Source organism: Homarus americanus, unplaced genomic scaffold (genome assembly GCF_018991925.1).
Source record: "Homarus americanus isolate GMGI-L3 unplaced genomic scaffold, GMGI_Hamer_2.0 scaffold367, whole genome shotgun sequence".
NCBI classification, from domain to species: Eukaryota; Metazoa; Arthropoda; class Malacostraca; order Decapoda; family Nephropidae; genus Homarus; species Homarus americanus.
In genome coordinates this window covers 11459217-11483556 of record NW_024743709.1, presented here as the reverse complement: position 1 = coordinate 11483556, position 24340 = coordinate 11459217, and the positions used below count along the sequence as shown (strand labels likewise).

Here is a 24340-nt window from a genome sequence, read left to right as displayed (position 1 = left end):
ATATGTGAATAAGACACCGTAAGTTATTCTACAAAACTACGAATCAAATGTTGATAGATTTTGAGATCGGGCCAAGTACAGTTAGAGGCTGACAATAACAAAGCCTGACTGTAAACTACATAACTTGAGCTAATATTAAGTAAAATGAAATAGTAATAACAAGAGGGACCAAAAGATAGTATATATTACCTCTTCATCAGTAATCTCAATGTTGTAGTATTGCTGATACATAGATAGTGCATATAAAGTATTTTTGATATCGTATTATGATCACAAATCAGCATTGGATAAGGAATATACATACCATGAGGTATATTAACGTTAATCAGCTACTGTTATAAAAGTGCTGAACACAGCATCTTGAGCACTTTGGGATGATCACCAAGGCTTCATACCAACCATTTATACTTATAAAACTTGGTAAAATATTATACTGTTCTCTGTACAACGTAAAGGCTCTAATTTTCTTTATTTCCAATCTTACAATATCATCCATAAATTATCGGCAGCCAAGCTAAAATGAAGCTGGCTCACCGATTAATTCAGTTTTATCTTACATAACAGAGCTTAGAAAATATATCCTTAATGCACTGTTTTTGGGCTGTCTAAAAGAATATTGTAGCTGCCACAACCTCCTTTACAGGAATTTGGAGTCCAGTTGGCACTTTGGATTCGATGTAAAACATTCTTAAATTATGCCACAGCTAATGATCGTTCACCAAGACACTGAGGCTATTAATCTATTGCAAGAAATGTTACACCACTTCTTCATGTTGGGACATTTTCTCTTTACAAGTAACACAATAATAATTTTCTTAACTTTCAAAGATATTAAAGTGCTGTACCTCTTTCAAATATCACAAGCAGATATAATGGGTGTATTTCATTTCTCATTAGAGCCTTGTTCCATTATAGTTCTACATTTATACACTTTAGTTAACTGTTCCACCGGTGAGTGTTCACAGTGCGACATTGGTTTAATTAAGAATTCTTGCATAGTATGGGTGCACAACGATATTCTTTGTATATGCATAGATTTGCTCTTGATGTCAGCACCACACGAAGAGCGTGGTTAAACTTGCAATAACTGGTTGTAATGGAGTATGTTGTGATTGTCCATAGTGCATGCATAATATAAACTCTAAGGATGAACCTTTACTGTGTACAGTAGGGCATTTTATTCCTTTACTGCATAGTGCAGTACACTCGTGCATGTAACTGTCTGCATTGTGGTGTGCACAGCTAATGTTTTCTACAACACATGAATTATGGGCGTGCACTTGTATATCACATGCATAGTGTGTTACCTATTTTCGAAGATTACTTGTCAGACGAATATGACAACTGAGAGCCCAGTGTGTGACTGATGAAGCAAACACACAAACGCTATTTACCAAAATATATTTTCCCATCGTGTGATGATAATGCAGGAACTCTGCTGTCCAGTTTTACTGTGGCAGTTCTGAAAAGTCTTTCCTGTATACAAATTACATATTAATTCTTCTATCTAGCTATGTTGAATAAGAAAATAGAAGAATAAGTAAATAGGAATATTTCTTATACTGGGTCTCCTTGCTGATGACTCTATATTAACAAACATAATGATATCACTACATGGCTTCTGCAGTCAAAATTATTGCTCTCCCATATTTAAAAGCCAAAGCAATACATTCATCACCAAAATGTTGATTTTTTTCCTACGATACATGCTAATTGAGCCATTGTTTGACAAGATCTGATATCTGTCCTCTTTCAGAACATGGGTTGCCACATGTATGTACAGTACTTGTGACAGATCCGACACGTTTACTCCCAGTAATTGTTTTTATACTGACACTTCGTCCTTATAAATACACTCAAACAATATATTCTCTTCCCTAGGAACAAATGATTTTCCTGACAGTGTTAGACCTAAATATTTGTTAGATGTGTATTAAGAGAGAAAAAATCCTCCTCACAGGAAGACAACTGCTGAAACATCTCGCAGCTCAGTACTTCACTCAAGAATACATAATTATGCCTAATATTTATTTCTACAATCACAATAGATAAATTTTACTACAGTTGACAATAACTGAAAAAGCATCATCATTAAGGTGAAGCTAAAATATTATGGCTCGACAGCAATCTTAGAATTGCCTCTAGTTACAGAGGCTTAAGCCACGAGTTATACAATTCTAAGAATAACATAGTCCACTGCTACAACTACAGCTATGAAGAGAAAACAAACTTAATTTGTTGATTTCATAATATTTTCCAATATGACTTCATAGGAAATCAAATTAAGAGGCAATATTGATATCTATGTAAATCAAGTTACCAGTAAGATTCAAGTTAAAGTTCACCGCTATGTTTTTGTTATTTTTGTATTTTCCGGCCTAAGTGGAAGTAAAAACAGTATACATTGATAAATAATATTTCATACAGTAGTTGTGATGTATCATTAAAATCATGTTGGAAGGACACTGGAAAACCCACTTCCGGATAGTATCAGCCAATTAGAATGCAGGAACTTCAGGGTAGTGTGAAACAATCAGAATGCAAGCACTTGACTTCATGTCATTCCACGTGGACATGTTTAAGCTGAGGAGCAGAATATGTGATCACTAAATCTCTTTGTTTTGTTTTTTCTTGCCCATTCTATATACCATTAATTATATTTTTGAGAGGTCACTTGTGATTGTCAATGCTTTCAGCAAACACACACACACACACACACACACACACACACACACACACACATATATATATATATATATATATATATATATATATATATATATATATATATATATATATATATATATATATATATATATATATATATATATATATATATATATATATATTGCCAGTTCTTATGTCCACTTAAACAAACAATACTGTATTTTTCAACTGTCTTATTGTCACTTCGTATCACGTGTTGTCTGTAAAAAGCTGGAACTACCTTTTTTATTCTCTAAATATAAAGCATTTTTTTAAATGTATAACAATTAGGAAAGCAGGCTTTTCACTTATACACACCAAATAACCTTAAGAATAAGCAACAATTCTAAGTTAAATATATATAATCTATGTAATCCAACTTCTTACTGATTGCTGCTCACAATGTTAATGTCTGTCACCGCTTGTAACGTCACTGATCTTGTACTGATTCTGGCGATGTCACATGCACAAGGCATCAGTTGTTTTGTCCAGCACCTATCACCAATGATGCTACCTCATGTACGCATTACAAGAATTTAGTTTTAGTCACCACCCTACGATGACCTGATGTATGAACTTGATGCCTTCACTAAATCCTAAATGATCATTATAAAACCCACCCTTTGCATTGGATATGTGGAGCCTGGCCATTTTACCAGCACCTTATGCAAAGGATCTTTCAGATTTAACCATCTGACAACATTCTAGTGTGTTCCGAACAACTAATATGGCCATCTCTCTGATAGTGGGTATTAGTATTTTACTGCCAGCTGTATTTATCCTGCTGGCTATGCCTTATACATGTCATGACGTCACTATAACCTCAAATCATCATCAGTGTGACATTGACAATGGGTACTGTTGGTTTTGCAACTTAATTGTCACCCTCCTTATGTGCAACAGAAAAGCCAGAAACATATATCATCTTTGAGTGAATGATACGGGTTAATGGTTGAGTATCAGAGAGGCTGGTCATCAGAAGAGGGTGATGGGTGGTAGCGAGGAAAAGTGGGTGTTCTGCCATCATTGTAAGCAGCCTTCAGCTCATCATAACAAATGAGCATCAAGCGGGAATTGAGCGATTTTCGACAGTCAGGACAGATGCGCTTCTTCTTCTTGCGGTCCCCGGACGCCATCAGGTCTCTGACACACCTGTAAGTAAACTAGACCATTATTCTTGTTCCATATACAGTGCAGTATACTACATAAATATATTTTATGAACTTTTCACAGAAATGGATAATACTGAATTTATTATATACCTTTACTGTATTGTACAGTGTATTTCTAAATTAGGCTGAGGTTCAATAATTATATGGCTAAAAAAAGTTTGAAAAATTAATACGTTAGTTAAACACCAAGATTTATTAGGAAAACAGAGAAATATAAAAGTGACATCCATCATAATTATGACAAGTGTGTGACACAGGCAGGAAAGAACAGAAGCACGGAGTGATAGTTGTGAGTGGAACAATATAGTAGAGCCGATAATGGAAAAATCGTGCAAATGGTGATACAAGCATGAAATTTGGCATGATCATACCCTAGGGGCTACTTGTCAAATCTGCCTGATTGGCCATTTGGAAATCCAAGATGGCGGCCATTTTTCAAGATGGCTGCCAAATTGACCATCGAAAGATGATTTTATTTTTGTAGTTGGTCAATCTAAATGATCTTAGTGTCGATATGTATGTTTTCAAGCATGCTCAGATGATTTTTTCTATTTCTGATACTCTCAGATATATATTTGTCTTATTTATGACTGGTTTTATCTACTGGTTTTATGTTTTTTCCAACTAGGTGAGGGTAGCATGCAGAGGGTCTGTGCATGTGAGGGAGTGATTGTCGGGCACTACCAGGACACACTGGTGCCATCACTGCTGTGCAACCCAGCATGGGGTTCAGTGTCAGCTAAGAAAAACATGTCATACTGCAACAGCTTAGTGTCCCAAATGCTGCTTAACCAACCCCAAATCAGTCAAGCAGCCGCACCTGAATTGACAGGATGTGCCAGTGCGGGAGAGCCGAGCCAAGGATAACGGGGTTTTAGTTATCTGGATGGTGTACAGATCGCACGGGACTAATGACACTGGATGAACGATCGGACTATGTGTAGGGCAAAAGGCATGAACCTAGTTGTATCCCATACAAGAAAGTGCTCATCAGGGTGGTAAAAGGATAAACCCTCGGCCCTGAAGATCAAAAATAGTTATGGACACAAAATCTACCAACAAATCATTCCTCACTGACTGGGCAAAGTGTTGTCTTTGTCAACAGGATAAGAAGGAAGATCTTAAGTCTCCACATGCAAATCCTGCCAAAAAAAGGAGATGACGGTTACAAGAGCTTGGCAAGGAATATTCCTCTATTTCATTCAATCACTGCACTGCCAATCAAGCTTGACCCTGCAAGACTTGTTGAAGATGATGGGATAGAGGAGACCTTGAGGAGAAACAAGGCACAGTATCATGAGAGTTGCAGACTTCTGTTCAACAACACAAAGTTAAATACAGTAGAGCTCAGAAAAGGCGAACCTCAGCAGTTGCTACAGAGGAGAGCAGCAGTAGCAAGATACCACGAATGTTCAGAGACCTCAAAGCAACAGAATGCTTTTTATGTGAGGAAGAAGCTTCGGGAGATGACATAAGACATGCAATGACAATGAAACTTAATAAAAGATTGAATGATTGTGCGAAGACACTTAGCGATGGCAAACTCCTTGCCAAACTAAGTGCAGGAGATGTTGTGGCACAAGAACTGAAGTATCACCCTCGCTGCCTGGCAGACCTGTACTACCGAGAAAGAACACATCGAAATGCTCATGAGCAAGAAGAAGCACAAAAGCTTCATCCGAACAAGGAAGCATACCCAACTGCTTTCTCTGAACTGGTCACTCACATCACTCAGATGAAAGCTTCTAGTGAAGGTACTGAACCACCCATTTTCAGACTTGCTGACCTGGTCACATCGCCCGATGTTCATGCTACTCGACTGAAGGACCAGCTGCTTTTGCACATCCCCCAGCTGCAAGCTCATCACCAAGGAAGAGATATCCTACTGGCCTTTGAGAAGGATGTTGGCTCAATCATGGTACAAGCAAGCAAATACGGTGACGCGATCCATCTGACCAAGGCTGCTGGGATGATACGATTGGACATGCTTCAGCACAAGTCACACTTCAGCAGTACATTTCATACATTTCTCCAAAAACTGGAGAAGCTTTCTGCGAGATGAGAAAAACAAAACAGAACTATTCCATTTTCTCGCGGAGAAAATGTGTGAAGCACAGACGACCAGCACAGTGGTTGTGACAAAGGGAGAAGATGCCATTAGTAACACAGAGAAGTCCCTAGAAGCTGTGGCTCCATGCTGTCATGAGGAAGCAGACACACGAATATTTGTGCATGCTAGGGCTGCAGCAATGGAAGGTAGCAAGTCCCTCATCATCAAAGCCAATGATACTGACGTGGTCGTCATAGCAGTATCTGTACTGCCGTCACTATAGGATAACATGTGGATAACATGATAACATGTGGATTGCCTTTTGCCAAGGAGCCAGTCATCGATGGATTCCAGTTCATGATGTAGTTTCTGCGATAGGGCCTAAGAAAGCTAGTGGGATCCTATACTTTCATGCTTTCACTTGCTGTGACGTTGTGTCTGGCTTCTGTGGGAAAGGAAAGAAATCTGCATGGCAGACATGGAATGCCTGTGATGAAGTTTCAGAAACATTCACCAAACTCAGCCAATGTCCAACAACAGTTACTGATGTTGACCTGCAGAAGCTGGAAAGATTTGATGTCCTCATGTACGACAGATCTAGTGCAGCCACTGGTGTAGATGAGGCAAGACTAAATCTCTTTTCCCGCAAACAGAGACCATATGACTCCATTCCACCAACCCGGGCAGCCCTCAAGGAACATGCAAAGCGGGCTGCCTACCAGGCTGGTATCATCTGGGGCCAGGCAACAATCTCCAATCTAGAAACCAGCAGTCTTGTCAACTGGGGATGGACGCAGAAGGGAGAGGCATGGCAGATTCGTTGGACGACTCTTCCCCCGATTGCGACAGGCTGTCAGGAGCTGACCAAATGTTCCTGTAAGAAAGACTGCAACCAGAGATGCAAATGCTTTCGCTTTGGACTTCTGCACAGCACTTTGCAGCTGCATATGTGAACAGCAGTAAATGCACAAAGATGTACTGTCAGGGGTAGTCACAGGAACCAGTGCTAATAGTGAGTACTTTTTTTTAGTACGTTCTTTTTTGTTATATTTTTTTACTAAAAGTGTAATTTTATTTGGATAAAAAGTTACAATGGACTTAAAACTATAATAAATCATCTGAGCATGTTTGAAAACATACATATCGACACCAAGATCACTCAGGTTGACAAACTACATAAATTTCTATAAGCAAAATAAACGCTTGAAGGTCAATATGGTGGCCATCTTGAAAAATAGCCGCTATCTTGGATTTTCAAATGGCCAATTAGGCAGACTTGACAAGTAACCATTAGAGAATTACCATGCCAAATTTGGCGCTTGTATCACCATTTGCATGATTCTCTTGAAAATTTGCATTTAGCTGCCCCACTAATAGCAGAGCGCAGTACTTCAGCATCTTTACTAAGGTGGCACTATAGTAAAAAACCTGTCTCTAAAACCAAGGTGAAGTATAAATTAATGGTTATTTCTACCTCCACATGTAACCTGTTTGACTTCATCATGTGTATCATCATGCTCAAAACAACAAGTAACCAGATTGAGAAATTAAATTATGAGATGATTGAAAAACATCAGAGTGATTAGTGACAACTTGCGAGGGAAAAATGTCATTAAAATCAATTTTATTTTACTTCTCCCTATCATTGGTCATTCCGCTTGAGTCAAGACACCACCTAGACCTAGAGCCTTGTGTGAGGGTAAATTGTTGAGAGAGTAAAGTAGTTGGGCTTTAGGAAATTGTGAGAAAAGTAATACTTTGTAAATGTAAGAATTAGCAGGTATTAAGTAAATGACACTATAAATCAGTATCATGTAGAAAAACTTCATCATAAATTTTATTTGATTAGTTCAAAGATTTCTACTCCCTTGTGTGACTTATTGCTCGACAGGAGCCAACACCAGGCCTATATACTAGAGTATAGTAATATCGGTTAGTCGGAAATCATTCATCCTTTGTACCAATTATTCCAGTTAACGGGGATATCACTTATATATTTGCCAGTCTTACACTCATCTTAACCAATTCATCATACCTCCTGCAGGGCCGCTACGTATACTCAATTACGTTTTTAATGCCTTGCATAACCTGCTCTATGTTATACATGGAACAAAAATACGTCATAGGTAAATTTAAAAGCAACTTCCAATTTAAACATTCATCTCACACCAAGTCGTCACTGAAGGATATGTCCATACCTCTGCTTGAAGCAGAAGAGGGACGATTCGATGAGGAACAATGACGGACGTGCATGGGTTATAGGGGACGGTAGTGGAGGCAAATGCACCAGTAAAGAACCAGGGGACAGCTGGACACCCCTCTCCCCCACCCACTCTACTTTCCATCCAGGAGGAGGCGAGCGCCATGTAAACAATGTCATCTCTGACCACACCCCACAAAATACAATGTATTTAGTAATTGCTGCAGCAGCGGAGAATGGAGGGTTACCGGAGTCACTATCAAGAGCAGAGACGTTACTGAAAACAAATTTCGGCATGAAATTCAAGTACACTAAAACTAACACATTCCTTGATAAGAGAGAGGAACTGTTGTACAAGAATATGAGAATCGACCCGGAGAAATGTGAGTTCAATTTTGGCGGATAAGACTCATTTCCAACCCTTTCTCAAGCAACTTGCAAGAGGGGTGTGGTAATCTATGCTAGGCAAAACCTTGGAACCAACCAAGGGGAGAGGCTTACTCATTGTCGGATGTATCTACAGATCACCAAACTGTAGCTTATTAACCCAAAGCGGTGTGTGGTGATTAATGGTACGAAATCATCATGTGTACCCGTGACAAGCGTGGTACCACAGATCAGTGCATTGGGCCTGTTGTTGTTTGTTTGTTTCATAAATAACATGCCGGAAGCTATACACTCCTCCATACAAATGTTTGCGGATGATGAAAAATTATTAAGATAAATTAAGAACCAAACATACTGTAAAGAGCTGCAGAAAGATCTCTGTGAGCTTCAAGAATGGTCGAAGAAATAGCTGCTAAGAAGGAAGGTTCACGGGGAACAATTATGTGGAGATTCTGGAGGAGATCCTGCTTCCCTCAGTACAGCGGTTGTTTTTCCCTTAACCTACACCCAGAACCGTCCCGAGGGGGGTGCGGGGCCCAGGGCAATTCATCCACTGCTGGGCCTCTTTGCATTCTTAATATATATATATATATATATATATATATATATATATATATATATATATATATATATATATATATATATATATATATATATATATATATATATATATATATATATATATATATATGCTGATAACCACAGCATATAACACCACCCATCATCACTACATATAACATCATTCATCATCACTACATATAACACCATCCAGCATCACTACATATAACACCACCCATCATCACTACACATAATAACATCCATCATCACTATATATAACACCATCCATCATCACTACATATAACACCATCCATCATCACTACATATAGCACCAAAATCACTACCACCACTACTACCACCATCATCATTACCACCACCATCATTACCACTACTATCAACCAGTCTCTACCACCACCAGTATCACCACAAACATGCCGCTATCACCATCACCACCACTACCACTGTCACTAAAACCGTCACCATCATCACTACATATAACACCATCCATCATCACTACATATAACACCATCCATCATCACTACATATAACACCATCCATCATCACTACATAAAACATCATCCATCATCACTACATATAACACCACCTATCATCACTACATAAAACATCATCCATCATCACTACATATAACACCATCCATCATCACTACATATAACACCATCCATCATCACTACAGATCGGTAAAGTAGTTTCCGAGATTCTCGTGCGGACACACAAACAAACACACAGACATACTTCTTTGTTATATATATATATGTGTATATATATATATATATATATATATATATATATATATATATATATATACAGTATGTATATATATATATATATATATATATATATATATATATATATATATATATATATATATATATATATATATATATATATATATTTCATTATTAAATAAGCTTACGTGGACTTCTACATATAATCAACACCTAACCCCACCAGTTCGAACCCACGGTCTTATAATTTGTGACCGGGGAACCTCACCTTTGGTACCAGGACACTAAAAGCAGTCCTAGACTCTGTTATATTTCACACAAAGCCTGTTCAACAGACATGGCGCAGTGAACCTCAAATAGGGACCTCCCCGTGCCTCTTAGGTGATCAGAGCAACGTTTTGCAAATCCGGTTTGGTAGGGTCAGGTATTAGTAGATTAGTAGGGTCATTACCTAATACCTGACCATTGTGGACTTGATCTCACCCTCCTCTGTATATATATACCTTGTTTTGTACTTCTCTTTAGTCTGTACTCTCCCTTAAAGATGTGAATTACACAAAAGCGATTGGGAACTTCGCGTTTTCTTCTTTCCTTGTGGTTATCAACATATACTGTATATATATATATATATATATATATATATATATATATATATATATATATATATATATATATATATATATATAACTGTATATATGTGGAATAAAAGATGTTAAATTTTTTTATTCTTATAGTTACGTACAGTACATACTGTAATATATATATTGTTAATTCCCCAATCATACTATTACTATGCCAAGTATTATGTAATTTATTATGTTATAACATCTTTCATATATTTCCCCTTTTGTCAATCTTCGCATGTAAAAGTCTTCTGAAAGGTATTGGTTTTCACCATTTTTTTTAAACACATAATTTTCACTAGATACCCTAACAGGTCCCTTTTCTACCAACATATCAATTGTCGTAGTGTCCAGTAAATGTGGCCAGTTGGCTGGATCGCGTAGATCTTCATCAGCATGACCGTTAGCGATGGTAGAACTGTCCATTTTAAAAGCCTTAATATTTTTTTTCAGTACTATCCTCTTCCTCAGCTTGAAAATTACTCTATCACCACCACAGTCGCTCAGGTCCTTTTTTGCACTAGTTTCTGGTGTTTTTGAAAACACATAATTTTCTAGGGAACCTTTCATCGACATTTCCATTTCTTCTCTCTGCTTTTTCTCTGCACCCGAGATATATTTTCTGTATCTGTCTGTTTCCCTGCTGGCCATGGTATAATAAAAAACGAGGGCTGTGTACGATAGTAAAATAATGTATATCAACAATTTCATAAGACACAAATCACGGATAACTGGAGATTCAGAATTTGGACAACACTGACAGGTGACCGCTGTCAACGTCCTCACTCCTCTTCGACAGAGAGCACAGTAAAGAATGTCAGCAGGTGCCTTCACTAACTGTGCTGGTCACTAATCCTTCAGGTGGTCTCCTAAATCTGGGTGGTAAGGTGAGGTCAGCTTAACGCGGTCACTAATTCTGGTGTTGGGTGAGGTAAGGGCCGCAGGGCCCCCACTAGTGCGGGGCCCGGGGCGGTCGCACCGGTTGCCAGACCCAAGGGACGGCTCTGCCGCCCTACACCATTCTATCTGCTCCAGGACAACAGCCCTTTACACACTTCTAACGTCATGAAAAGCTGGTTTGTAGAGTATCTAGAAATAACAGAGCTGTCACATCCTCCTAAATCCCCAGATCTCAATCCATTGAGAATATCTGGGTTATTGATGGTGCAACGTTTGGATGACTGTAGATCCATCGTCAGCAACCGAGCAGCTTTAATGGAGAAGACAACGAAGGTATGAAAGGATTTACGGACGGACGATGGAAGAATCCTGTCATCTACGCTGGTGGCATCCATGCCACGAAGACTAAATAACGTGATTGGTGCAGGAGGAGCATACACTAAGTACTATTAGTTGATGGAAATAAAATCCGGAGGCTTATTTGTTTCATTTAATTAACCCATTTTTAATCATACCACACTGCGTAAGGAACAACTAAGATATTTAAGTATTTATTAACGTCTTCACATTATTATTACTATTCTCATAATTTTTTGTATCCTCGCGCACAGGGGTCTCACTCAGCTGAATAAATTTGTATGGCGATAGCCAGAATTCAACCCAAATGGCATCGCTGACCATGAGAGTTAATATTATGGTGAGCAGATTTATGCCTATCTTATATATCTTTTTACTTTTATCCCTTCACCACTGATCGGTTCGTTAGCCGCTTGGGCGATCGGTCACGTTTGTGTTGCTCAGTGTTGGCAAGTACTGGGCATGCACCGGCTCCTGAATGTACCTGAACCTGCTCCAGTGTTGGTCAAGTCTTGTCTTGAAAGAGTTCACACTCGGTGCCGTCACAACATTTTCTGTTAGATTGTTCCAAGAGTTCACAGCTCTCACTCCGAAAAAGTTTGTCCTCACAGTTTTCTGGACCTGAGGCTTCTTCAATCATGAGCTGTGACCCCTTGTGGGGCGAGCGTCGCCAGCTCCAAATAAGGACACTCGACTGAGTAGTGCCCTTTGAGATGCTTATACACCCCAATTAGGTCGCCCCTTGCTCATCCATAGTAAAAGCTAGGCAAGTTCAGGCGCTCCAATCTCTCAGGGTAATTGAGGTGCCGAAGTGCCGGCACCAGTCTCGTGGCTCTCCTTTGAAAATTTTCAACCAACTGATAGTCCCTACCTTATATCGGGGGCAGTACTCCAGATGGGGAAGAACTTCACTTTTTAAGATCTGAATGACCTTCTTATAAGACTCAATAATTTATTTGCCTGATTTACCTTCTTCTCGCAATGGCCCGAGAATTTCAGCTCATTGTCAACATACACACCTACGTCCTTCTCACATTCAGTTTCAAATAGTGCAGTTTCTTCATCCCGTTGGGACATATGCTGCGCCAACTTACTGTTGGTACGCCCCAGGTGAATCCTCTTACACTTCGTGACATTAAATCTCAGCAGCCATTTCTTCGACCATTCTTGGAGCTCACAGAAGTCCTTCTACAGCTCTTCACAGTCCGCATGGTTCTTGATTTCCCGAAATAACTTGGGGTCATCGGCAAACATTTGTATGGAGGAGTGTACAACGTCAGGCATGTCATTTATGAAACAAACAAACAACAGCAGGTCCAATACACTGCCCTGTGGTACCCCGCTTGTGACAGGTACAGATGATGATTTCGTGCCATTAATCACCACACACTGCTTGCGGTCATTTAGAAAGTCTTCTATCCACGCTAGGACATTTCCAAGAATTCCGTACCCTTCCAGTTTGATTTTCAACCTTGGTAAAATCCAGGTATATATTGTCGATACTACCACCCAGTTCCAGAATATGGGTCCAAATATCCAATACCTTGAGCAATTGTGTTAAGCAGGAGCGCCCTTGCATAAAACCGTGTTGGCAATCCTTTACAAGGTTGTTTCGTAGTAGATGTTTCATCGTTGCATCTCTGATAATAATACTCTCAAGTACTTTACATATTATGCTGGTCAGTCTCACCGGTCTATAGTTGTTCGTGGAGTGACGATCGCCCTTCGTGAAGATAGGATTCACATAAGCCACTTTCCAATCAATGGGACCTTTTGTTCATCCAGGCATTTTCAAAACAGGATCTTCAGGGGCTCGGCAAGCTCGTTGCACAACTCTCTAAGCACCCCGGGATGCACCGTGTCAGGGCCGGGACACTAAAGGACCTTTAGCTTTGACAGTTTATTTCTAATATCCTCTTCTGTGAACACAATATGGGTCAGTGCTGTGTCAAACCGTCTGTCCTCAAACGCAGGAAGGTTAATCGGATCCTCTCTTGTTGTCATGGTTTTGGTTTTCTTGGTGGTGTAAGAGTGGATTTTATTATATAAAGATTATAATATATTGTGTTTCTTATTTCTTACCGTAGAATTCGATACCTTCACACTGGTTACTTACAGGGGATTATGGCGTATCTACGTAGAAGTTCACTCCACCACTCGACATTCCATGATTTATACTTGATAAATGATGATTTAATGAATTCCATTAATTTCCAACATCCATCTAAGTTATTGGTTGTACTTTGTCATAACCAATCAGTCATTACCTTTAGTAATAATAAGATAGGATCACAGATACGGGCAGATAATTGCACTTACATTTATTTGTCAAGCTTCCATACAATGATTTACAATTTGCATGGATATATGATCACTCACGTTCACGCTGTAATAAAATTAATCTTCTAAAAGAGAATTTTCTACTTGGGGACACATGTGATTACTCTACTGTGGGTATGACTTAACAGAGCCTTAATTCTTCAAGTGATACATTTACTGTCGGCCTGGATTGCTTTTGTTGCCACCGGGCTTCCGCACAAGAACTTCTTTCCACGGGCCATAACAACAAAAAGTACTCTTGGGTTACCACACATAGTCTCGCGTCACTGACAGTCACTGTAGACGGTTGTCGCGGCAAGGAGAACTGGTAAGCGTGACTTGAATAAACAATTTAGATGCAATAGATCAGCCTGGATTGCTTTTGTCGCAACCAGGCTTCCACACGTGATATTTCCACAGGGATAACAAACCTAGGTTAACACACCTAATCTCGTGTCGATCACGGTCACTGTAGATGGGTGTCGTGCAGGAGAACTCTAAGCGTGAATTGATTAACCATTTACTGTAGGTTTGATAGGCCAGCCTGGATTGCTCTTATTGCAACCAAGCATCCACACGTGATATTTCCACGGGGATAACAACCTACAGTAGGTTAACACGCTTAGTCTCGTGTCGACGACGGTCCACAGGACAGAGTGGCGGTGGAGGGACTTGTGTGGTGTCCTGTTCCCTTCAGGAGGTAGGAGGTGGGCGTCTTGACTAACCCATGGCCAAGGGGATACTACTTAAAATGAGGTTTTTGGGTGCGAGGCGATGAACAGTACAACACTGTCTCACTGCCCCCCCCCCCTAAAGGCTGGCTAACATACACTAATGGAAAATACATGTCCCAGTTATGCCTCGCCGGGTGCCTTATCTCTAGTAAAACAAACTTTGGAGTTGGTTGCGTGGGTAAGCCTAACGCAACCCATGACAATCGCCCCTACTAAGAAAAAATTTTTCTTCGGAGAATAAAAATTTCAGCACCTGTATACAATCAAGAGAATGCCTAGCCCAGACACACAATTCGACATTCACACTGTGGTGTGTGTGTGACACTAACACTGCAACGGGATGTAGTCGCCAATCGCCACTGAGGGAAAACCTCAACATTTACTTTAGATTTTCAGGCTGGAGGAAAACTCCGAGGCGAGGGTGACAATTCCCGAGCAATAGTTCATGCTAAGCGTAAGCACGCTACATTTATGTTACAGCAACGTGTTGTGTAGTGTAGGGTATGTAGACATTGTTTAGGTGGTACAGGTGTCGTGTTATGTTCTCAAGTGTAGAGAGGTGTGAAAAGGTTTACATAACATTTGAAGAGTCGTCAGATGCGTGGAGGTTCGAGTTGACCGGAACATATGGACACTCCCACACATAGGTCAGGTCCTAGACACGCTCTGCAATGTCGAATGAACTTACCCCGGTGGGTGAAGAGAAGAAGAACTCTAAGCATGAATTGATTAACCATTTACTGTAGGTTTGATAGGCCAGCCTGGATTGCTCTTGTTGCAACCAGGCATCCACACGTGATATTTCCACGGGGATAACAATCTAGGTTAACACGCTTAGTCTCGTGTCGATGAAGGTCCACAGGACAGAGTGGCGGTGGAGAACCCTTGTGTGGTGTCCCGTTCCCTTCAGGAGGGAGGAGGTGGGCGTCTTGACTAACCCATGGCCAAGGGGATACTACTTAAAATGAGGATTTTGGGTGCGAGGCGATGAACAGTACAACACTGTTTCACTGCCCCCCTCCCCCCCACACACACAAAGGCTGGCTAATATACACTAATGAAAAATATATGTCCCAGTTATGCCTCGCTGGGTGCCTTATCTCTAGCAAAACAAACTTTGCAGTTGGTTGTGTGGGTAAGCCTAACGCAACCCATGACACTTGTGAACATCGAGGAAAAGAAGCTGTTCAATGCCTCAGCTTTATCCTAGTCAGAATCTACATAACAACGATCTTCAAGCCTCAGATCTGATACTCCTATTCGCATTTTTAATTTCGACTTTGCATAGCGGTAAAACGCCTTTGGGTTTGACTTGACCTCGCTTGCAACCAGCTTCTGGAACTCTTTTTCAGCCCTTCTACACTTTACCTTTGCTTGGTTTCTGGCTCTTGCATACATCCTCCTCTCCTGCTCATCGTTTGACCCAACCTATGTCTTGAATTTCTGGGTTTTCTTCTTAACTTTTTCGACTGCCGCGTGGTTCATGTGTAGGGTTCCCCTCGTATTCCTAGATGCACTGGGTTTGGTCTTGGGTATATATTTATCGATCAAATGGGTCACTTTACTAGTTATGATATTCAGCCTTATTTTGAACTAGGTAACAGTTAAATCTGAAAGACAACACTATATGGTGACTGGTGCCAACTGGGACAAGGTGTTCCAGTTTGGCCACCATACCCTCCTCGTTTGTTATGAGGTCTAGTGGCTTGGGTGTTTGCTCCCCTCTGTAATGTATCGGGTCTCTAACATGTTGGAAGAGAAAAATATTTCTCAGAGTTTCTACAAAAAGAGTAGCAGGGTTATTCAAGTCATTTGGGATGAACTCGTTTCTTTAGTCTATGTCGCCATAGTTAAAGTCCCCCATGATAAGGAGGTGGCTAGGGTTGAGCATCGCCGTGTTGTCTATTAAGGCTCTTAAGTTCCTTTGAATTAGTGGGACACAGTTTGGGGATCTGTAGATACACCCGACAATAAGTAAGTCCCCTCCCTTTAATTTAATTTTACACCACTTGGACTCTTCAAGAACATCCTATCCCTGTACCCTCGCCTGGCTGGCTCTAAGGTCTTGCCTATCATAGATAACCACACCCCTCTTGCAAGTTTCTTGAGAAAGATTCGTAAATGAGTCATATCCAGCAATACTGAACTCACATTCCTCTGGGTCGATTCTCCTGTTATTTTTACAACAATTCTACAACTCCTACAATATCTGGTTGGTGTACCTTCAGTAGTGTTTCAAACTCCTCTTTCTTATCAAGGAACGTGTCAGTATTAGTGTACAAGGCTTGACCAACACTGGAGCGGGTTCAAGTACATTCATGAACCGGTATATGCCCAGTACTTTCCAACAGTGCATAACAGAGACTTGACGGATCGCCCAAGCGGTGAAGAGGATAAAAGTAAAAAAGTATGACATTCAAGCCAGAATTTGTTCTCGGTAACGTCTCTGCTCTTAGTAGTATCTCCGGTCCCCCTCCAATCTCAGAAGCTGCAGCATTTGCTAAGTACACAGTATTTTGCGGGGTGTGGTTAGAAATGTCATTGTTTATACGGTGCTCGCCTCCTCCCGGCTGTTAAGCGGAGTTGGTGCCACCTCCCGGGTGGGGGGTAGAGCGGGTGGAGGGTGCGCTTCTGCCCCCTGGCTCTGTTTTGGCACACTTGATTCCACTACCCTCCAACTGAATATAACCCATGTACAGCCGTCCCTGTTCCTACTCGACTCCTCCCTCCTCTGCTTCAAGCCCTGCAGAAGCTTCTTGTGCTGTTCCCTTTGCATTACAGTGCGATCTGGGTGAATGAATACACTCCGAGATGCCTCGCTCCTTGCTAGGTTTTTTGCCTGCCGAATAACCTCCCATTTCTCCTCCTCACTCACTAGTGTGATCCTGAGGGGCCGAGGCTTGTCCCCCTGCTTTTGTCCCAGCCTCCCCACATCCTGAGGGGTTGATGCCATCTTCAGATCCTCTGTACAAATATTCTTAAACTGCATCTTATCATGTGTTATCCTACTCTCAGTTCCCTCCGCTTGGCTCTCAGGGACTCCAAAAACTATCACATTGTTCCTGCGCTGGAAACAATCCCGTTGTTCCTCCTCTCCTCTAACAGTATGTCTGCTACTTGTCATTTCTTCGACGCACTTCTTCAGAGTCCGTAGCTGCTGTAGAACCTATTCTGATCCTGCATTGCTCTCCGCCACCTCCCGTGGTCCTGCTAAGGTCTCAGCATAACTCCTCTTAGCACCCACCTCCATTCTATCGGCTACTTCCTCAGTCTTCTTAGCAAGGATCTCTTTGATGGTCACTTAAACTTACAAACACAAATGTCTTACTATAGGTGGATGGAGGGTTCTGTTGCCTGCAGCCCCTTGATTTGAAACCTTATAAGAACATAAGAACATAAGAAAATAAGGAGTCTGCAATAGGCCGGTTGGCCTGTGCATGGCAGCTCCTGTCGAGAGTTACTACCACTCTCTATCATCCATGAATCTATCTAGCCTCCTTTTGAAACTTTTCAGAGTTCCCGCACTTACTACAAAGCTGCTAAGCTTGTTCCACTCGTCCACCACCTTATTTGTGAACCAGTTTCTTCCTATCTCCCTCCTAAACCTAAACTTATCCAACTTAATCCGTTGCTCCAAGTCCTATCCTGCTCGGATATTATAAGAACTTTATCTATATCCCCTTTATTGATTCCTTTCACCCACTTAAATACTTCTATCATATCTCCCCGCACTCTTCGTCTTTCTAGGGAATGCAAGTTAAGTTTCTTTAACCTATCCTGATATGGAAGGTTTCTAAGTCCCGGAATCATTTTTGTCATTCTTCGCTGCACCGACTCTAGTGAATTGATATCCATTCTATAATAAGGGCACCAGAACTGAACCGCATAATCGAGGTGCGGCCTGACTAGCGCAAGATATAGTTGCAATAAGACCTCTGCACTCTTGTTACTTACACTTCTAGATATAAAACCCAATACTCTGTTTGCCTTATTTCGAACATTAACGCACTGTTTTCTAGGCCGTAGGTCAGGGCTTACAAGTACCCCTAGGTCTCTTTCAGAAGTCGACTTCTCTAGGTTGATGTTGTTAAGGCTGTGTACATTATCAGTATTTGTTCTTCCAATATTAAGTACACTGCACTTGCTGGTGTTGAATTTCATTTGCCATTTTTCAGACCACCCATGCAGCTTATTTAGGTCCTCCTGTAATGCATTTGCATCCTGCCCTGAATTAATCTGCCGCCCTATTTTTGTGTCATCCGCAAACTTGCTTATGTCACTGCTGATCCCAGTATCTAGATCGTTTATGTAGATTATGAACAAGAGTGGGCCTAGTACTGACCCCTGGGGAACCCCACTGGTTACACGGCCCCACTCAGATTTAACACCATCTACGCTGACCCTCTGCGTTCTATAGGTGAGCCATGATTTTATCCAATTTAAAACTTTCCCCTCGATACCATGAGCCTTAATTTTTCTGAGAAGCCTCTGATGCAGTACTCTGTCAAATGCTTTGCTAAAGTCTAAGTAAATATCATCGTAATTTTCGTCATTATCTACTACCTCGAAGACTTTCCTAAGAAACGTCAGCAGATTTGTTAGACAAGATTTTCCCTTCGTAAACCCATGTTGAGCGTCATAGATTAATTTGCTTTTCTCTAGATGCGATCGGATGCTATCTGCTATAATTGATTCAAAAAATTTCCCCACTACTGACGTCAAACTGATCGGCCAGTAATTTGACGCTGATGCTCTGTCTCCCTTTTTGAATATGGGTACTACATTTGCCTGTTTCCACAAGTCTGGCACAACTCTGGTGTCTAATGATTTTGTAAATAAGTTTACGAGGGGTCCGCTAATCTGTTCCCTACACTCTTTCAAGACTCGAGGGAAAATTTCATCCGGCCCTGGGGATTTTGTCTTCTTTAGTTTATTTATCTTCTTAAGAACATCCTCTTTTCTGATAGTGATATTCTTTAATTTCTCTTCTTCCTTTCCCTTAAATATCAGTTCCACCTCTGGAATTTCATCGCGAATTTCTTCTGTGAAAACTGATAAAAAGTAGCTGTTCAATGCTTTGCTTATTTCTTCACTGCCATTTATCACTTCTCTCCTCCCTGACTTTAAAGGCCCAACTTTGTCCTTGACTTTTGTTCTATATACCTGGAAAAATCCCTTGGGATTCGCCTTGGATTCTCTTGCTATTTTGATTTCATAGTCTCTCTTTGCTTTCCTTACATTTTCTTAACATTCCTAGATAGTTCATTATACCTATTTCTGAGCTGCTCCTCCCCTCCCTTAAATTTCTTATATATTCCTTTCTTTATTCCTATGTCATGTTTAAGTTTTCTGGTCATCCACCTTGGCTCATTCTTATTTGACCTAATTTTTCTGTATGGAATATTTTGTTCTTGTGCTTTATGTAGTATACTAGTGAATATATTATAGTCATGATCAATTGTTGTGTCATCTATGACCTCACCCCTTCCTACTGGGGACTGATGTGACTGTGCCCAGGTGACCTCACCTAGGTACCTTCTTAACCCCTGATAATCCGCCAACCGAAAGTTTGGGACTCTGACCATATTGTCATTGTTTTTTGTTTCCCAATTTAGGGTGAAGCTGATTTCTTTGTGATCACTGTTACCTAGTTCTTCCCCTACTGTGATATCTCTGATAATATTTTCTTTATTTGTTAATACTAGGTCTAATATATTGTTACCTCTAGTAGGTTCTGTAATTAGTTGTTTCAAAAAATTGTCCTGTACTGCATCTAGGAAGTCTTCAGATTCGTTGTCACCTACAATGTTGTCCCAGTCAATATTTCTGAAGTTGAAATCCCCCATAATGCACAGGTTGTTATATTTTGCTGCCCTACTCATTTCCTGCCATTTTCGCTGAGCTGCTTCTTTCCCAAGACTTGGGGGCCTGTAAATCACTCCCATAATTAGTTTTTCTCTTCCTTCAGTCATTTCTACGCATACAGACTTGGTTCCTATTTCACCCTTTATTGAATTATTGATACAACATTTTAATGTATCCTTGACGAAGAGTGTGACCCCTCCCCCCTTCCTACCTTCCTTATCCTTGTGAAAAAGGTTGTACCCTTCTATGTGGTACTGTGATAAAAAATTCTTGCTCGTCAGATTCATCCAAGTTCCGGTGATTGCTATGACGTCTACATTCTCGGTACATACAACCGTTCTCAGCAAGTCTATTTTATTTCTAACGCTCCTACTGTTTGTATAGTATACATTTAAACCTACCCTTCCCTGGTCCTGTTTTACCCCTTGTCCTGAGTAACTAATTTTACTTCCCAGGACTTGCTTGTTTTTTGACTCCCACTTTCCCCCACCTCTCTCTCCTGGCGAAAGCCCCCCTTTGGAGTGACAATTTCACGCTCCAGGGATTCAGACAACGTCTTTACCCCCTCATGAGACAAGTGTACTCCGTCGCGACTGTACAGGTAGTCGTTGCCATAGAATCGTTGCCAGCTATCAATGAATGCCCAACCATTGTTTGCACAATGATTTTCCAGTCGGCTATTTATAGCAATTGCCCTGGACAGCCATTCACGACCAACCCCTCTTCTAGGCAAGACACCACATACTAACGGGATCCCTCCCCTATCTCTAATCTTCTCCAGCACCTCCCTATACCTCTTGAAAAGTTCCTCACTCCTAACCTTTCCTATGTCGTTTCCTCCCACACTAAGACACACTACTGGATTGGTACCCTCCCCTGACAAAACCCTGTCTAACCTCTCAGCTACATGCCCTATCCCAGCCCAAGGAAAACACACCCTAGTCCTACGTTTCCTATCTCTTGTACAAAAAGTCCTATCTAAAAACCTCACCTGGGTGTCCCCAACTACCACGACCTTACCTCTGGGTAGGGTTTGTACAACTGCCCTTTCCTCTACCTGCACCACACTTTCCTGCCTCTTCTCTTCCTCGCCAGCTTCCTCCAGCACCTGGTAGGGGTTCCTACATTTCACACCCTGGTCAGCTTTCCTGAGCCTGACCCTAGTCCCCTTGGAGACAACCACTCTCCACGCCTGCTCCTCCTTCGCAGGTGTCCTGCTAGGCAGGACACCTACCTGAAGGAGCTCAGTCCTGAAGGAGCTCAGTCCTGAAGGCTTCATTTTTCCCCTTTAGAGTGTCAACCTCACTCCTCAACTGCCCCCAGCTGCCTTAGCAGAGTGGCCAGAAGGTCGTCTTTCCCCACACTACTCTCCTCTTCCCCCAAGACACAACGATCCAAGGCGGCCATTTTCCTTGGTCACTACGGGAGAACTTGGGGGCACGTCCTTCTCCAAGCTGGGTCAGGTAGCAACTGAGCTGGGTCAGGTAGCAACTGAAGCTGGGTCAGGTAGCAACTTATATCGGTGTTAAACCAATGCAATTTACATATCAATAACAGCAGATCCCATGTAAACCGATATATTGTATATTGTTGATGTTAACGCTTCATAAATCAGACATATCGTGAACAACTTATTAGGCTTTAACTTGTCTATTTGCTTACTAACGCCGTTACCAGTCACTACTCTCTTGCTTAATCTATTTTCTTCACTATCTCTCTATATGGTCGGTGCCCCGGGTATCATGTTCAAATTTTCGGTGGCGAAAACTGTTGAAAAATATTTATTCAGATTTCTCCGTCTTTATCAGTTAGATCGCCGGCATCTGACTGTATTGGTCCAATCTTTTCTCGTGTTTTAGTTTGATACATTTGAAAGAATCTCTTGGGGTTTGACTTCGCCTCCCTTGCTACCTTCAGTTCATTATTCCTCTTTGCTTTTCTTATCTCGGTCTTAACCCTACTGGCCAACACCTTATAATAATCCCGGAGGTAAATTTCACCACGATTTATTCTTCTGTCCAATAATATTCTTTAAATAATTGCTTATCCATTTAGGGTCATTGTTGTCTGATCTGAGTTTTCTGTATGTTATGTTCTGCCTTTGTGCATTAAGCAACCCATTATTTAAATTGTTGTGGAACTCAGCAACCTCAGATCTCGTGATCAGGTCACCCTCAACCATCATATTTTGTGAGGATTTCGTTGTCAGGTCTCCAGGTAAAGTAAGGTCGCCCTCTGTGGGAACATTGTGTGAGGTCATGTAATCCATTCCCAAACGTGATACTCCTTCTCTCAGTTGCCTTTTCAACCTATCAAAATTTGCCCTTTTGAAATCTTAGACTTTAATGGAATTTTCCTTGCGTCTGCCATTAAATTCTAATTTAAATCTTATTTCTTTGTGATCGCTGTAGGCAAGTTCGTTCCCTACCTCGACATTACTAATGAGGTTTTCTCTGTTTGACAGAACTAAATCGAGTATTACCCCGGGTGGGTTTGGTTGTTTGTTGACTTAGGAAAGAGTCCTGAACTGTTTCAAGAAAATTCTCTGATTCTGAGTTACCTGTAAGGTCAATCCAATCTATTTGGCTAAAGTTAAAGTCGCTTACTATACAGACTTTGCTATGTTGAGGGCAGTGCTGTAAACAACAGGTGGATCTGCTATAAGTATTTCACATAATTACAAAATCAGAGTCAACACATCAGACAGCTGATGGACTTTTTAAGATACGTAAAGGTCGACGGAACACTTGGAGTGAGTTAGTAGTGGAAGGGGAGTTTGGACTTTGCCATAAAATCGAGTGAAAAGTTGAATCCTCAGTCCAATACCCTCCCTTGACACCAGTCTCGGTGTCTGCGCATGCGCACTAGGGAGTAAGTGACGTCACTTAGCAGCGAGTCCTTAGTAACCGTGCCACTGCATAACCAAGATACGCACCACAATCCTATCTCAACACAAATCAACATACCGACCTCCACCCCTCCCCCAACCAATCTCCAAACACAACACACCCTCCCCATCACAAAGCCTCACAGAAATACTTACAATTCTTCAGAACCAACCTCAGTGAAAAAACCCTTCTCAATAAATTCAACCTAACTCAACAACTCCTCCCTAAGCAAAAAACTATCACTCCACATATCAATTTACCGACACCAAAAACTCAGCCCCCGATTACAATTAAAACCAACCAACCTATATACACAACAATCCCCCAAGAAAAAAAATTGTAATCTCCGTTCATAATTTGACAAAAAAGCTCAAATCTGTCTCCTGCTATCACTAAAAACTCTCCTACGATGCGCTGAAGATGCCGATTTTGGCGTTCTGACTTCCCTGCGTGAATGCAAAGATGTAATTTGTCACAATAATGTTATTAAAGATAGGGATATAATCTCGTACGCCCGAAGCAACGAGAAACCGCTAGTAGGGCATAATTCCTTGGTCTTTTCACTTTATATTGCTCACAACAATTCACAATACTTGAACAACAATTATCCGTAGCTGTCACTCAGCTTGTATTTCATACTCTGACCAGACACTGGCGACTACTTCTCCCAGACGCCTCGCTGCTGTTATTTAAACCTCTCCCTAGCCACCTCCAGAACATCCTGGCACCATCCAGGCATTGCAGGTCAGAATAAGATGCGCCTTGGCAGTCCTAAAACGTTCAACTCTGATCGAGGCTTACAATACGTAAGTAAATCATAATAAAAATGATACAA

The 24340-nt window shown here is 41.0% G+C and overlaps 1 protein-coding gene across 1 annotated transcript in view; it reads right to left on the bottom strand.

Annotated features, from left to right (window-relative positions):
• Positions 1 to 2855: 2855 nt before the first annotated feature.
• Positions 2856 to 24340, bottom strand: part of LOC121877474 (43 kDa receptor-associated protein of the synapse homolog) — an 83583-nt gene continuing 62098 nt past the window's right edge. The window contains exon 6 of the mRNA XM_042383239.1: positions 2856 to 3858. Within this exon, the coding sequence (XP_042239173.1) occupies positions 3666 to 3858 (193 nt within the window). The 3' untranslated portion in view covers positions 2856 to 3665. The remainder of the gene's footprint in view (positions 3859 to 24340) is intronic.